This window comes from Alosa alosa, chromosome 6, assembly GCF_017589495.1.
Source record: "Alosa alosa isolate M-15738 ecotype Scorff River chromosome 6, AALO_Geno_1.1, whole genome shotgun sequence".
Taxonomy (NCBI): domain Eukaryota; kingdom Metazoa; phylum Chordata; class Actinopteri; order Clupeiformes; family Clupeidae; genus Alosa; species Alosa alosa.
The window spans coordinates 13,196,628-13,212,100 of NC_063194.1; the positions used below are offsets into that span (position 1 = coordinate 13,196,628).

At 46.9% G+C, this 15,473-nt stretch overlaps 1 protein-coding gene across 4 annotated transcripts in view; it reads right to left on the reverse strand.

Moving 5' to 3' along the window:
* Nucleotides 1-15,473, reverse strand: part of rhbdf1a (rhomboid 5 homolog 1a (Drosophila)) — a 41,898-nt gene that overhangs the window by 8,802 nt on the left and 17,623 nt on the right. For 2 of the 4 annotated variants that reach the window (XM_048246429.1, XM_048246430.1), the window contains exons 2-12: nt 11,396-11,540; nt 10,737-10,876; nt 9,002-9,118; nt 5,798-6,011; nt 4,918-5,124; nt 4,154-4,291; nt 3,514-3,674; nt 2,861-3,115; nt 432-543; nt 222-296; nt 1-49 (exon numbers count right to left, since the gene is read on the reverse strand). The exon at nt 1-49 is cut by the window's left edge and continues 113 nt beyond it. In XM_048246429.1, the coding sequence (XP_048102386.1) occupies nt 1-49; nt 222-296; nt 432-543; nt 2,861-3,115; nt 3,514-3,674; nt 4,154-4,291; nt 4,918-5,124; nt 5,798-6,011; nt 9,002-9,118; nt 10,737-10,876; nt 11,396-11,512 (1,585 nt within the window). In that variant the 5' untranslated portion in view covers nt 11,513-11,540. The remainder of the gene's footprint in view (nt 50-221; nt 297-431; nt 544-2,860; nt 3,116-3,513; nt 3,675-4,153; nt 4,292-4,917; nt 5,125-5,797; nt 6,012-9,001; nt 9,119-10,736; nt 10,877-11,395; nt 11,541-15,473) is intronic. The other 2 variants (XM_048246431.1, XM_048246432.1) reach the window with 2 other exon arrangements.

Here is a 15,473-nt window from a genome sequence, read left to right on the forward strand (position 1 = left end):
CCCGTCGCATGCAGGGCGAGAACTTGGCTCCCAGGTGTATCAGCGCCTCCTAGGGGCAAACCAGGTGAACACACAATGAGAATAGAAACAAATTCACTCCTACTGCTGATCAAGTAGGCAGTTCCAGCTGCACTTCATAGTGAAGGACAACTCTGCTAGACTAGATGATGATGAAGAACGTGCAGTAAGCAGTGTGAGAAATCTGAAAATTAGGTACTTACTGAACTTGGTCCAATCCAAAAGTTTTCCTGTTGCACAAACTTGACATTTTCATAAACCCCTTTATTTCGTAAAACCTGGAAAAAAAAAACACAGGTCACAAACAGAGCACCACTCAAAAGAACCATACCCAGTAAAAATAAAACTCTGCATAGACTGAGTGTGAATCTTCACAGACAGTGCTATTCCATCAGTAAGGAGTGAGGACTCACAGAATCGACAGTCTCGTGTTGGGAGAAGCCAACTGGAGCGATGCCGTATATGCACACAGCCAGGATAGTGATGAGCAGGTGCACAAACGTGATCCAGTACGTAAAGAAAGGCCTGGCGAGGAACACCAAACACATCAGAACATATATAACAACATATATAAAAATATATACTGATGTAGAACAGGGCTGAAAGATTTATCGAAATCAAATCAAAATCGCAATTTGAATGCAATTGCCAAATCGCAAAGGCTGCAATTAATTTTACAGTTAGTGACTGAGCCAATGGTCAATAATGTCACTTGTTTTTTTTTTTTATTCATGTCGTCCTTGAGTGACAGATAGTCATCAAGCAGAGGTGCCGTAATCGGCATGATAGCTCATTAGATGTGGCCTTATAGCTATATTTGGAAGTAATTCATATTTTCATTTTCATCCATTGATTAGTAGATACAGCAGTTCATATTTCGAGGTTTTTTTAATTGCTAATGCTTCATCACATGTTTTACAGTAAATGTTATTATATAGCAAGGTTGTAGCCACAAAGTCATAATTGGGGGGTCTTAATGTACAAATTTATGAACATATGGAGTGATAGGCCTATGTTTATGTATGTTTTCTTTTTAAAAGTAGCAGTGTTTCCCATACATTGACTTTTTTGTGGCGGCCCACCACAATATCAACATTGACCACTACACAATAATTTTCTATGTTGTACTAATTTACACAGTATAGGATGAAATCCTTTCATTTCATCTCTCTCTCTCTCTCTAATTAAGTTATGTGCAAGCATATAAGAAGCAGTATCCCTACGCTAATGTTAGAATACTGTTGGGTTATCGAGGTTAGCACACTATAACATTACCGCTACTTGTCAATATCGACTTCTTGTGCAAGGCAAGTATATATTTATGGGGTATTCATTTTATTGACTCGACACAGAATGTTTGCTCAACAACATCCCCGCCCCTTCACCTACCACCACAAATACAATTCAATTCTGTGGGAAACACTGAGTAATGTCGAATAGTATAACCCTGTTCTTCTGTGTTATTTTATCTAATGACATGAACAAATTACAACCATAACTATAACAATATCCAAAAATCGAAAGTGCAGGCACAGGAACAGGTGCGCCCAATTCCAAAAACAAATCCCTCTTTAGGTGCGAGTTAGAAAAAGACTAACAAACATACACAACTGTGCCTACTAAAAAAAACTGTTTACATGTTCTACACGCATCCCATGTGAGGGTGTATATTGTTGACATCTCATCAGAAAGCTATAAACTCCTCCAACTTCCAACTAAGTGTGTTTCCCAACAGACACACCGTGTATTTTAATTTGCCACCTCTGGTCTGGTCTGGTAATGCCAACAGTTCTAATGGATTCAGGGCAGTGGAGGTGGGGAAGGTGCATGTCTATACCACATGTGCTGTCATTCATGATGCAGTGGCAGTGTTGCAAAAACTTACTAAGCTTCAAGCCCCATATCAGTAAAGTTACCCAGACAGCTTATTTCCACCTGAAAAAACATTGCCAAAGTGTGGCCTTTTTTAACACAACAAGATGCAGAGAAATTAATCCATGCCTTTATCACTAATAGGTTAGACTACTGCAATGTACTTTTTACTGGTCTACCAAAAAAGCATATAAAGAAATTGGAATTCATACAGAACTCTGCTGCTAGACTTTTAACTAAGACCAAGAAGAGGAAGCACATCACTGTTTTAGCTGAGCTGCACTGTCTCCCTGTTTCCTTAAAAAATTATTTTAATGTTCTGTTAATTACTTACAAAGCTCTAAATGGCATAGCACCTTCATATATCTCTGAGCTTTTAATATCTTATCAACCACAAGATCTTCCAATGTTAATCTTTTAATTGTGCCCAAGAAGCTGTTTTTATCTATTATTTACCAAAGGTATGGAACACCCTGCCTCTGTACATCAAACAGGCAAATTCTGTAAACATTTTTTAAAAAGACCTGAAAACATACCAGTATATGAGAGCTTTTAGTTAACACACTTTTATCTTGTAGCCTATTTCTTCACTTTTATTTTAAGCTCTATTCACAGGGTCTTCCTATTTTCACTGCATTAATTGTATTGTATGTGTTGTCTCCTTACCATCTTGTGAATTCTTATTTGTACTTAATTCTAAATCTCTGATGTTTTATTTATCGTTTTGTTTGTTTGTTTGTTTGTTTTATTTATTTATTTTATTTATTTATTTATTATTATTTTTTATTTATTATTGTGTGATTCCGCTGAAAGGCTAATCCCTGCCCACCCATAGGTCGGGTTTGGTTAAGGTGATGTTCAGTAAACTATTATAAAGACTGAGCTTGAATTTCAACAAACCTTCTGTAAAATCTCTCTAGGCAGACAACTATCCAAATAAAGTGTTACAGGGCAGAGGTGTGTGTGGTACCTGTGGTCATCCATGTCCTCTATCTGCCTCTTGACGTAGCTGTCAATGCGCTTGCGATAGGTGCGGTTGGTAAGCTTGCCCACCATGCCCAGGCCGTACGGTCGCTTCTCGCGGGCAAAGAGCTTCTTGACGGGCAGGGCGATGCGCTGGCCCCGACGCTGACCGTTCACACTGACCACCTCCTGACGTAAGCGCACTTTAGGAGGTGGCGGCGGAGCTCCCTCTTTGGCCTTACGCCAGCCGCGCTCCAGAGGTCTGCAGCCACAAACACACAGACAGACACAGAGCTTCATCGATGGATGGATGGATAGCAGAAAGATAGACAGGACAGATAGATAGAATGATACAATAGAACGATAGAAAGAAAGAACTAAAGAATGATAGAAAGAACGATAGATAGATAGATAGATAGATAGATAGATAGATAGATAGATAGAAGGAGCACATATAGAACACAGAGAAAGAAAGCAGGTGTAGCCAGTCAGGCATGATGACATCTGTCCAGCAGTAACATCACACAACGGCAGTAAAGCGTGTGACACAGAAGCCCTGTGTTTGGCTGCAAAGACTCTCCCCTGCAGGCACAGCATGCTATGGACGTGTGGCCTGTGGCTCTCACACTGTTCTAAGCCCCACCGACATGAGGCACTCACAGCATGAGATGGCTCCTCTCCAGGTCACTCTTGTTAAGCGCGCTGCCCGTCATGTCGGACTCATCCAGCTGTTTGCTCAGATCCGAGTCCTGAGCGGCGTGGCCGTCGGCTTTGCTGATACCTGCCGGGCGAACGGACATCTCGTCGTGCATGAGCGCGTCCTGAGCCGAGACATACAAAGAGGACAGGTACTTCTGATGACCACAGACGGACAGGTGACGCCACAACATCAACAACCAAAGGAAAAAAAAAAAAACAAATACAGAGGAAAGAGACCAGAGGCATCATCTCCTATTTCATGGTTAATATATTTTCAACACAAATTGTGTAGTTCTCTTTCTGGTCAAAGGTGTAGTCGGCAATTCCAATCAAGCATACTTTTTGTCAATTTCAGCAATTTGATTCCCATGGGTCTCACATGGATTTTCTGTTATGTTCACTCAAATTGACTTTGACTTGACCATGATTCCGAGTAGGAGGTTTAGTGGCAAACCTCAGTAAGATAACCCAGAGGAAGTTATAAACTTGATATTAGATCTCCAAATTAAACAACACCAACCTAGCCAGAATCACAGACTGAACCTTTAACGACTTGAAAGAGGTTTGTTGTTTTTATTTCAATTCAACATATTGGACTTACCCTTGCAAAGAAGGAGGTGTCCAGCTCATCGGTAAAGTCCACCACATCCTCCTCAATGAAGCTGGCTGGAGTGAAACTTCTCCTCTGGGCCCGACGTAAAGTCGTCGTCGTTGCCGTGCTCTCCCGTAGTGAACGACCCTAAGATACACACACACACACACACACACACACACACACACACACACACACACACACACGCACGCACACACACACACACACACACACACACACACACACACACACAAAGCTGTCACTGGGCTGTAATCTATATATGTTCATCACAACAGTAAATGCATCTATTAGTTAATGGCATGACAACCATAACAACAGTTGCTAACAAAACACTGTATAACATATGGCTTTGCATAATTTATTACACAATGTTGAAGTCAAGTCATAAGACGCTGCTCTATTCTACACTAGAGCATGTGACTCTGACTAAAGTTCTGCCTGGCGGCTGGACAGTCTCTCTGAGCCCAGCGCTGACCTCCACTAGCATAACTGATACTGTCCCCTACAGAGGCCAGAGCAGCTACTGTATGGATAGCTTTCACTGGCCCAACTCAATGCACCTCACGACTGCTATGGAAAGCTCTGGTCTGGTGTGGTTAGGGTTAGTGCTGTGGAGAGGGCTAGTGTGGTTATGGTTAGGGTTAGGGCTATGGAGAGGGGGTGGTTAAGGTTAGGGTTAGTGCTATGGAAAGGGTGTGGCGTTAGGGTTAGGGTTAGTTCTGAGGAAAGGGTGTGGTGTCTGCCAGGCCTACCTTGACCAGTGCTGCGGCAGCCCTGAAGCTCATCTTGGCCACGGACTCCCTCTTGCGTCGCCGCTGTGGGCGGCCGAAGCCCGAGCGCGAGCTGGTGAAGGAGCAAAGCGAGGCGGCACCGGGGGTGATGGGAGTCTGCGGCACGCTGTAGCCGTCCACCTCCTCCACCATGCGGAAGGCCCGGCCACGCGCCAACGGGTCAACGATCTACAGAGTGGGCGAAACGCAGCACCCATTTATTCATTTGCATTCAGTAATTATTGCAGCTTCATGGTGTATTTCTAAACATGTTTTCTCCTTTTGGTTGCTTGGTTATACGGTGATGAATTTACATCATTGTTTATTCATTGGTTCATTAAGCCATTATACTTTGCCATTTAGACATTTCCATTCAATGAGATATGTGAATTTCAACAGGCTTGAGTGGTGAGTTTTAAACAACCTTTTAACAAGTTAACTACACATAATATTAAACTAAAACAATACTGATGGACCCAGTAATATCACAATGTGCTTTGTTCAGCTGGATGCGGTTGAACAGGTCATATATGTGTTGCTGTGTGTACTGTATGTGTATGTGTGTGTGTGTGTGTGTGTGTGTGTGTGTGTATATGTGTGTGTATGTGTGTGTGTGTTGGTGTGTGTGTGTGTGTGTGTGTGTGTGTGTGTGTGTGTGTGTGTGTGTGTGTGTGTGACGGTGGACTCCTGCATGCCATGCTACTAGGCGGGTATGCAGAGTGTATGTATGTGTGTAGTGTACTGTATGTGTCCGTATGTGTCTGTATGTGTGTGCGTGTGTGTGTGTGTGCGTGTGTGTGTGTGTGTGTGTGTGTGTGTGTGTGTGTGTGTGTGTGTGTGATGTGTGACGGCGGACTCCTACCTTCTGCATGCCATGCTGCGAGGAGGGCACGTAGAGTGGCGGCGGCGTCTCGGTGCTGGTGAGGGAGATGTTGTCCTGGCTGGGCAGCTCCATCTCACGGATCACCGCCGGCTTGAGCTTCCCGTAGCGCATGCTGCAGTGGCGCAGGCTCTTCCGCTGCCACTTCTGCGTGGCGTCGCCATCCTTGCTCACGCCGAACCAGTCCGCCGTGCCCCTGCCACCAGCAGCGTCAACACACACACACACACATACGCACCCACACACACTGGTCAGTCTGAGAGCTGGCAAGCGTACACTCGCTCACACACACATGTGCACAAACACACAGTCTGTCTGTCTACAGTACACAGTACAACCACCCTTCTCACAGCAACAGCTCTGGCAGTGGTAACTCTGCCTACCTGCTACGCCTCAGCTCAGAGAGAGAGAGAGACAGGGAAAGAGAGAGAGGGGGGGGGAGAGAACTGAGCTGTCACTGACATCCAACTGACTGAACAAGAAAGAAGCAGAAAAGAGGAAAAGCATGGAGGAAAATGGAACTATCTTTATCATGTGAGGGAGACTTGTCCAGACATGTTTCTGTTAAAGGCTACAGTGGCGTCGGTTAAAGTCCTGTTCTTAGAGCACAAAAAAAGTCCCGGACTTCCAGAAAGCGGACGCCCCTCCCCTCTCCCACTTTCCGTTTGGCACAGAGCCAAAATGGCTGCTAACCAAACACCTGCTTAACTACACTTATTATTATCTCTCCACTCTCCCAGATGTAAAGCACAATTCTCATTATCTTTTTATGGTCTAGCCCTTTGGTTATGAATTACAGCACAGGGATATTTGTCACTAAATAGTTCCCATGGATACTGAGGAAAATGACTCACACACACACACGCACACACACACACACACACACACACACACACACACACACTGTGTGTCAGAGTGACTGGGGGTTGTTTACCATCTTGGCATAAGATTTAGTGCACCTCTAAGAGCTTTTGTGGTGTGGAGAGACACTGGTTACTGTGTTCCACAACACACAATCATTTTGAGGGTAATTGTGTGTGTGTGTGTGTGTGTGTGTCAGGGCAGCATTTGCATTGCTGACATTCCAGCTCTCCCAAGTCCTAGCACTTCACCAGAGGAACAACCGCACAGCGTCAAAGCTAACCTATAAATAGGCCACCCACACACACACATACATACTCACACACACACACACACACCTGGAGATGCCCTGCACTAAATGGGGATCTAATCTCTGCTGTCTTCTTCTGTGAATCACAGGAGCTGCCACACACACAGACACACACACAGACACACACTGAGAACCAGCAAACACAAAGCCTTCCTTTATTCCTTTATTTTTCTACACACCTCACAACGACCTATCCTAACAGCCCCTCCAAACAAAACACCCCTGATGACACCACCTTCCCACCCAATCTCTCCATTCATGGGAGGAATGTACATGTCTTGTCTAATAGGCCGGCCTATGGGCCTGCAGGCCTGATTACAGGTCAAATTCCAAGGGGATGGTGTCAGTAATTGTCGGGTGTCAGATGACTCCACTGTAGCAACTAAGTCTTCATTCTTCATTCTTACTGTTCCACACACCTCGTTCCCACGATAGAGGGAGTCAGCCATTCCAATGCTGATTGTAAAAAGTGAATGACGTGCACTAAACTGTATTCTGTAATGTTGTTTTTTTATCCATCATTATTCTGCCACTTATATAACATCCATATGATAATGAAAACAGACATGTTACCTGCACTATTTATTTGCTCGAATGTTGAAAACATGCTGAAGGGTCTAAGAGCACAACCATACATGTCATGGGAGCTCAACTGGGGACAGCGCTATAGGAAACAACCCTTCCAGCTAATCATCCCTAGAGGTCAACTAAGGTGACATGGGATGACCTAAGTGCTCAGTCACAGCTTGAGTGGCCTCTAGCTGCAGGAAGTGACCAGTGATGCCAGTAACGCGTTACTTAGTATATTTTGACCACTTTTTTCAGTAACGAGTAATCTAACGCGCTACTATTTACAAACCAGTAATCAGATTAAAGTTACTTGTCTAAGTTACTGTGCGTTAGTATTTTTGTCATTTTCCTTAATAAAAAGATATATTCTTTGCTTTCTTCTTGTCTTGGGGATTAATGTCACATTGCTCACATTTTCAGCATGAGGACAATTCACGTGCAGCGACACAAATGTAAACAACAATGGAGGGAGAGAGAGAGATGCACATTTCATCAGTCATTACTTTGAGTTTGTGTCAGCTAAACATGACAACATTAAGGTACATTGTACATTCTGTGCTGGCGACAAAGTGCTGTCTAGCTAGACATCCCAAGTCTCCCGAAGTTTTGGGAGTCTCCCACATATTGATAGCGGCTTCCTGACGCCCGCAAATTACATAAAATCTCCCGGAACCTAGAGCGAACAAGAGCACGCAAGCCAGACCAGACTTCAAATCAAAGATTCTAGAATCTTTGCTTCAAATCGCATGTGCATATGAGCTTAATGCGCACACAACGGAGAGGGAGAGAGAGAGGAGTGGTGCGTTTGTGCCTGAAGCGCATCCAAGACAGAGAGCATCCTGGTCTGTTTTGCTAAATCAACCAATCAGTTTTCAGTGTAAGTGTGCTTATATCTCTTTTCTCCCAAACATAATTAATCAGTTCAGTCAGTGTATCTAGGAACAGAAGCGTCATGGCAGCGTCAGTGCCCCTCAAAAAGGAAGATTTAAGACCCATTTCACATCAGACTACACAAAAGTGTACCCAATTGGAAGTGACGTATAAGGTCCAGTAAGATGCATGGGGAGGAAAAGCTGTATCAGACGATCCTCCTTCCACCCAGATGTTTTGACTCAGACATTCTGTTACAGATTTACAGTATTGCTCTTCACAATCCTCAGACTGGAAAATTCAAACAATGTTGGTTCATAACACGACTGACATTTTACTTACTGAGCCTAAATACCCCACCCCCCCCCCTTAGACCAGACCATGTGAGACCCCTGACGAGCCCGGAGCGCTGGGGGTGACCAGAGGGGTCCTACTGTGGCTGCTGATGAGAGAGTGGTAGGGTGTCCACCTGAGAAACGGTCTGCCCGGTGTGACCTGGCGCTTTGGCTAAAAGCCTCTCCTGAATCCCACTCACTTTCCTGTCCGCTACTGTGCCCTTGCTCCTGCTGGTGTACCTGAGGAGGGTTCGGGAGAGGGAGTGGTGCCTCCTGGAGCTGCGCGAGCTCCTCCGCGCCGCGCGGGGCCCCTTGATGGGCACCGTGTGGATCCGCTCAAAGTGCACCCTCTTACTGCTGGACAGGGGTCAGCAGTGAACGCAGCAGCAGCCGTCACCGCCGCCACGGAGGCCAGAGGACAGGAGAGGAAGAACAGAGACCAGGAGCCAGGCCCGCAGCAAGAAGGAAGGAAGAGGAAACGGAAAAAAGAAACAGACACAGAGAAAGACAGAGACAGAGAGAGAGAGAGAGAGAGAGAGAGGAAAAAGGAGAGAAAAAGTGAGGGAGTTAGACCAGCTGGAAGATGAAGAAGCAGAGGCATGCAGATTGCCAGAGAGGCTGATTAGTGGAGATGAGCAGCAGGCACGCACGAGGCCCACTGATTAGCACCGCTAATGATGAGTGGCTGCTGCAGAAATAGCATGTTAGTGGAGACGGCAGAGGAGAGCAGATGATTGACAGCTCCCACATCTCCTCCGAGACTGCCACAGACATAAGTCTTTCCATCCAAAGCCTTTCCATCACAGAGGTCTTTAATCATACTAAGCGAGGATAAGTCAGGCCCTATAGAGAGTCTAAGGTCAATGTAATCAGCCATATGTTCTTTAGGGCAGTTACTATGTGACTTCTTCTCCACAGACACTAATGTAATTACATGCTGATGTGTCATTACAATGGCACTCCATGCTGTCTTGATGTATGTGTGATGTTTGTACTGGTGGCTCTGGTTGACAGAGTCGGTTTGATTCTCCATCCCAGCGGCTGACTGACACTAACACCAGACTCCTCCAACACACAGCACACACAGTGTCATAATAATTACCAGATAATAAGAAGCTACACCCATTCCCTTGCCGCAAGCATGCATGCACACGCACACGCACGCCCACACCACGCAGAATGGGCCTTTGTTCGTGGCCCTGCGCCGGCACCAGCGCTCATAACGGCCCCTCTGTGTCCAGCCGCCCAAGGCCCGCTGACCTCCGACCCCTGAAGCCGGGGTCTCGTGAGCGGACAGCCCCACGTGAGGGTCACTGAGTGCAGGCTGGACCGGAGCGCTGATGAGGGACCATGCATGCATGCGTGTGGTGTGGAGGTATGTGGAGCAAACTCTTACTGTACTCATGTAGGTTATTTGTATTATCCCCTATATGTTCGCCGCTTTATAGGGACTATGAATGCTCATGCTATGAAAGGAGAATTCCGGTCATTGATGATTATGATTATGCCCCCAGAGAGTAGCACTGTAGCTGCCTGGATGCTCTAGCTGTTGGCTGCAGCAACCTCGAGCTAGGTAGCACCGTTTTTTTTCTCATGCCGACAGTACTCTATGTACTCTAGGCGTATTTTGCCGCTCCATCTGGCATGCTGTTTGTATGTGGGGTGCTTTGAGGTGCACTCTGTTGCATGAAAAATGTGCTATATAAATAAACATTTACTTACTTATTCACTTACTCACTTACTTGGTGACCTCAAGAAACATTGAGATCTATGTGAAAAATGCTCGGAATTCCCCTTTAAAGGTACTAGAAGCTATTCTAAAACTCTTTGTCACATTCAGTGAATTTTTCCTTTATAAGTCGAGATATCAGGTTTACACTTTGTACTTTGTACACAGATGTTTACTGATGTGTGCTGTCCTTAGTGAATAAGCAAACAAATGGATAAATAGCCGTGTGCTGGCGGCTGGTCTCACCTCTTGATGGTCTGGGTGATGGAGGACTGGCGTTGCAGGGGAGCACGGCGGGGGTCAAACAGGTCGCGCGGCGGGGAGGGCAGATGGGACGTCTCCACCGGCATGCTGATGCTGCGCAGGAAACCCTGCCGCTTCACAGGCTGCACACACACACATACACACACACACACACACACACACACACACACACACACACACACACACACACACACACACACACACAGACACATACACATACACACACACACACACACACACACACACACACAAACGCACGCAAGTGTACACACACACACACACACACAGACACACATATGCACAATGAACATTCACGCGCACACACATGCATGCATGCGCACACACACACATGTACATGCACACACACACAAACACACATGTTTACACAAACACACACACACACAGAGGAGGGACAGAGCGAGATATGAGAAAGAAACATTTTTAAGGAGCAAAAGAGTGGGGGGATGTTTGAGAGAGGAGGAGGATTTAGAAAAAAAGAGTTGAGAAAATGTAACTGGTCAGATGAGGTATAATGAAATGAAATAAAAATGAAGTAAACTATTCTGGTATAGAGAGAGAGAGATAGAGAGAGAAAGAGAGAGAGAGAGAAATAGACTCTAAAGACAGTGTGTGTGTCCTACCTGGACAAAGGTGGGCGGCTCATCAAGAGACATCTGAGCGGTAGGGATGTCCAGTTTAAGCCAAGGCGGCTTCTTCCTTTGCAGGCTGCTGGTGCTGTCTCGGCGTGGTTCAGCCATGCTCCCTGCCCCACCCCACGCCTCCCCGCTACAGCCGCAGAGAGAGAGAGAGAGAGGAGTGGAGAGAGAAAGAGAGATGTGGAGAGGGAGAGAAAAAAATTATTTGATTCACAATTCTTGAGAATCTATTGGCACTGCCAATGACCAAACAATCAATATGTTTCTGAGTCCACAAGATGGCAGTCTCAAATTGCAACTGGTAAAAGGTATCAGTGTTTTTACTTAAGTGAGGCTAAGCAGCACCGTGCGTAAATAAATACCAGACCCTTAGATGTTTGTCTGTCCACACACAACACACGGATCCACTTAACAAACCAATAAATATTTGTGCCCAGTGAGTGGGAAAGTTTATTGTGAGACGCCTACTCCTTAAAAGCCACAGACTAACCGGCACTGTACTTTAATTCACGTTGTCTTGAAATGCTATTTTCCCTCCGAGCCCTCTGTGGCAGACCACCACCACTGCTGCTGTGCCGTCCAGTCTGTTCTCATCAGCACGCTACGATGCTGCTGTCTCCTGTCTCACACATTCACAGTGCAGGGACACCAAAAGCGAAACATCGGCATCAACCTCCTGCTGCCACCGTGAGAACGAGGCTCTCATTTCTGCATTACAGTAACTGGGACTTCGCCCAACCTATCATTTTGGTGAGGCTCAGTCTCCATAATGAATCTGGGGGGTCGGGGAGGGGCATCTGTTTGAGGAACATGGCCGTGGGAAAATTAAATGGGGCCCTGGTTTCATTAAGGAACCTTAATCAGTGACTGGGGTGATTGTGTTGCAGTGGCAAGAGAGTGTGTGCTTGCTCTGCACTCCGTCGCTGCTGACGCACGTTTTATGTCTGTGTATGTGTGTGTGTGAGTGTGTGTGTGTGTGTGTGTGTGTGTGTGTGTGTGTGTGTGTGTGTGTGTGTGTGTGTAAATGTTCAGATGGGCCTCAGAGAAAAGTGAAAGAGAGAGAGAGAAATAAGATGAGAGATATGTGTTGCTGCAGTCACTCTAGGTCACATCATGTCCTCTCTGGCTGTTTTATAAAGCTCTCCAGGTTTCTACCCAGCGATATCAACATCTGTTTTAAGTCTGCATGTAGACGCAGAGGAATTAGTCTTGGCACAAGATTACCACAGGAGTCTTAAGTCAGCATTTAGGAGAAGTATGAATCAGACAAATATCTTTATTGCACCCACACACATATAAAATAACAGTGAAATAAAAAGTGAAAAATGTGCCTCCATAACTATATTTCAGTAGAGGGATAAAGTATTAACGTCACCACCATTCCTGCTCCTTTTATATTTTAGGCCATGATGGTGGGTCCACTATGGCCACTAAGGCAGGTCAGTGGACAGGCCATCCTTTGACCGATAGGAAAACACGTACAGATGCTGACAGTTGATTTCACAGCCCACCACCTCCCATCAGGGACTCAGAGCCTGGCAGGGTCAAGACCAGCAGCTCACACAGAGACAGAGAAAAATCTACACACACACACACACACACACACACAGAACCCACCACCCTGGAAAGACATGAAGGCAGAGGAAGCCACTCATGTGGATGGCAGGAGGTGGTGGGGAGGAGTGGGGTGGGGTGGTGGGCGTTAAGGTCTTTGCTGTGTAGACTGGGAGGGCGTCCGACAAACCACATCACACCCTTCCGATTGGCCCCCTTCTGTGAGTCTGGCCGACTTGAGATGAGCGCCAAGGATCGCAGCTCCGAACCGGAACAAAGCAGGTCGACCAGGCGTCCCCGGCAGCCGGCCCCCGTGGTGAGAGAACTGAGGAGCGCAGTCACCCCGACCGCATCCTGATCCCGAGAGGAGTCGCCTCTCAGCCATAACGCGCTGGCCCAGCATGTCTTACACACTCGCCTTCCTGAGTGGAGCCTGGAGCGCTACACATCACCACGGTACTCAGAGCTGTCACTCCAGGGTGAGGCAAGCATGAAGACTGACACCCATGGGAAGAGACACGGTTACAGTTAATGCAGGCCCTGGAGGAAGACACATTCAAATATCTCCTCTTTTCATCTCCTCTTTTTCACTTTTTTTCAGCGAGAGCAGACCACCTACAGTCAGTTTAATACCCACGCCAGGCTTCGTTTCATTATGCTGGCTTCATTAAATCAAATGACAGAGATGCTCTTAATGTCGCCTGGTGACACGTAAAGAAGACATCAGCCTCCAGGTCTGCAGACAAACAGACAGCACTGCATTGTGGGATTGAAGTTTAATTGTGCTCGGCGCTTTAGTGCCATTTGACTCCGAGGCCCTGGGCTGAACTGAGGGTTCATCTGCCGGTCTCAGGTGTCCCCACCTCCGCGTTTGTGTCTGGGCCACATTTACCCTCCAGTCCCCTCACTGCCCTCTGGCACTGGCCCTGTCCGTGTCGCGGTTGAAGTTTCTGGGCCTGCCCTTTGGACTCAGGCATTCCCCCTGGGAGCCAAGGCTCAAGCGTCGGTTGGCAGCAGCAGCAAGTTGTGGCTGTGGCTGAGGCTGTGGCTGGAGCTTGGCCTGCGTCCTTCTCCTCTCCCAGGGACTCGCCCACAGCTCTCCCCTTTGCCTGTTTGTCAGATCGCCCAGAGGCAGAGAGACCTCTCTCAGGAGGAGGAGGAAGAAGAGGAGGAGGAGGAGGAGCAGGAGGAGGAGGAGGAGAAGGAGGAGGAGGGTGTTGCTCCTGGCTCACATTCCCGGCCCGACCCAAAAGCAGTGCCTGTGAAACCTTGGAAGCAGCTGCTGCGTGGCTTGGAAACCTCCCTCACATATCAACACACCAGGGCTGCCTTCTGAAGGACCAGGAAGTCTCAGAGCAGAGCAAAGGCAAGGCCAGGGGCTGGGGAAGGGGGCCACCACGAGAGCCAACAACATCTCTAAACCAGCAGTGACTGGAAGCACTCCTTCTAAACCCAAAAAAGACACTGCATGATTTTGCCCACATTCAGTCAGGCCTGAAATTCGAAGATCGGGCCTGAATTACCATCTGATTTTCCACACAGCCACCCAGAGCAAGTTCACAACAGTCCAACTGATTGGGTCGGATTTCTGGTTTTGTTGGCTGCCTTACAGTATGAGTGGCTTGATTATGGAGTGTTCAGCGATCACAACCCGATTTACACGTGTAGTTAGTGTGAAGTGTCCCCATTCTGTTGTACACAACAGAGAAATTGCACAGTGTCTGATCGGCTTTACAGGACAGAAGCCACTCATCTTCACCTACTACTGCCCACACTGCAGGGCTGGACACATAGGTGTAAAATATGTGGGGATGTCAGGGTTGTAACGCCCCCAATATGAAAATCGGCCAATGCAATCACCCCCCCGAGTTTCACCGCTGGACGTACTATAACACTATGGTGGATGAGCAGGCATGCAGCTGGATGAGAGGGAGGGAAAGGGGTCCTTAAACTGGGGTGCTATCCTTGAGGAGGACTGACAGGACTGGAGCAAGGCTTACAAGTGGCTCGTGTCCAAACAATGAAGGTCCTCATGAAGGTTTTTCCATAAATCACCTCACTCACTCGACTGACAAAAGGGAAACTGCCTTCTTCAAAGACCAGCCATCCATCTAATCACTAAGCAAAGACAAGAAAAAAACCCATAACAACTCACTTATAAGGAAACTTGTGCCTTTCCCACAATGAATCCACCCACTATCTGTCTGGGCCCTCTCTGACTCAAACCTTATCTGCAGGCCTCAGAAAGACTTGTTTTGACTAAGAGATCCCAATCTTCAGAGGCGAGGGGGGAAAAACACACACAAGCGTCTCTGCATCCCACTGACCCCTGATCAGTTTCCTGTCTTATGGTTACACCAGGCTAATGTGACGTCGGCCATCAGCAGACACTTCCTGAAGTGAGATGCAACACGTTTTTGTTTTTGTTTTTTTCGAGACTGCGGGGGCACAGCTGCTTGTGGTGTGGCAATTGGTGTTATCCCCGAACGCCACCCCTGGATGTGTGGAC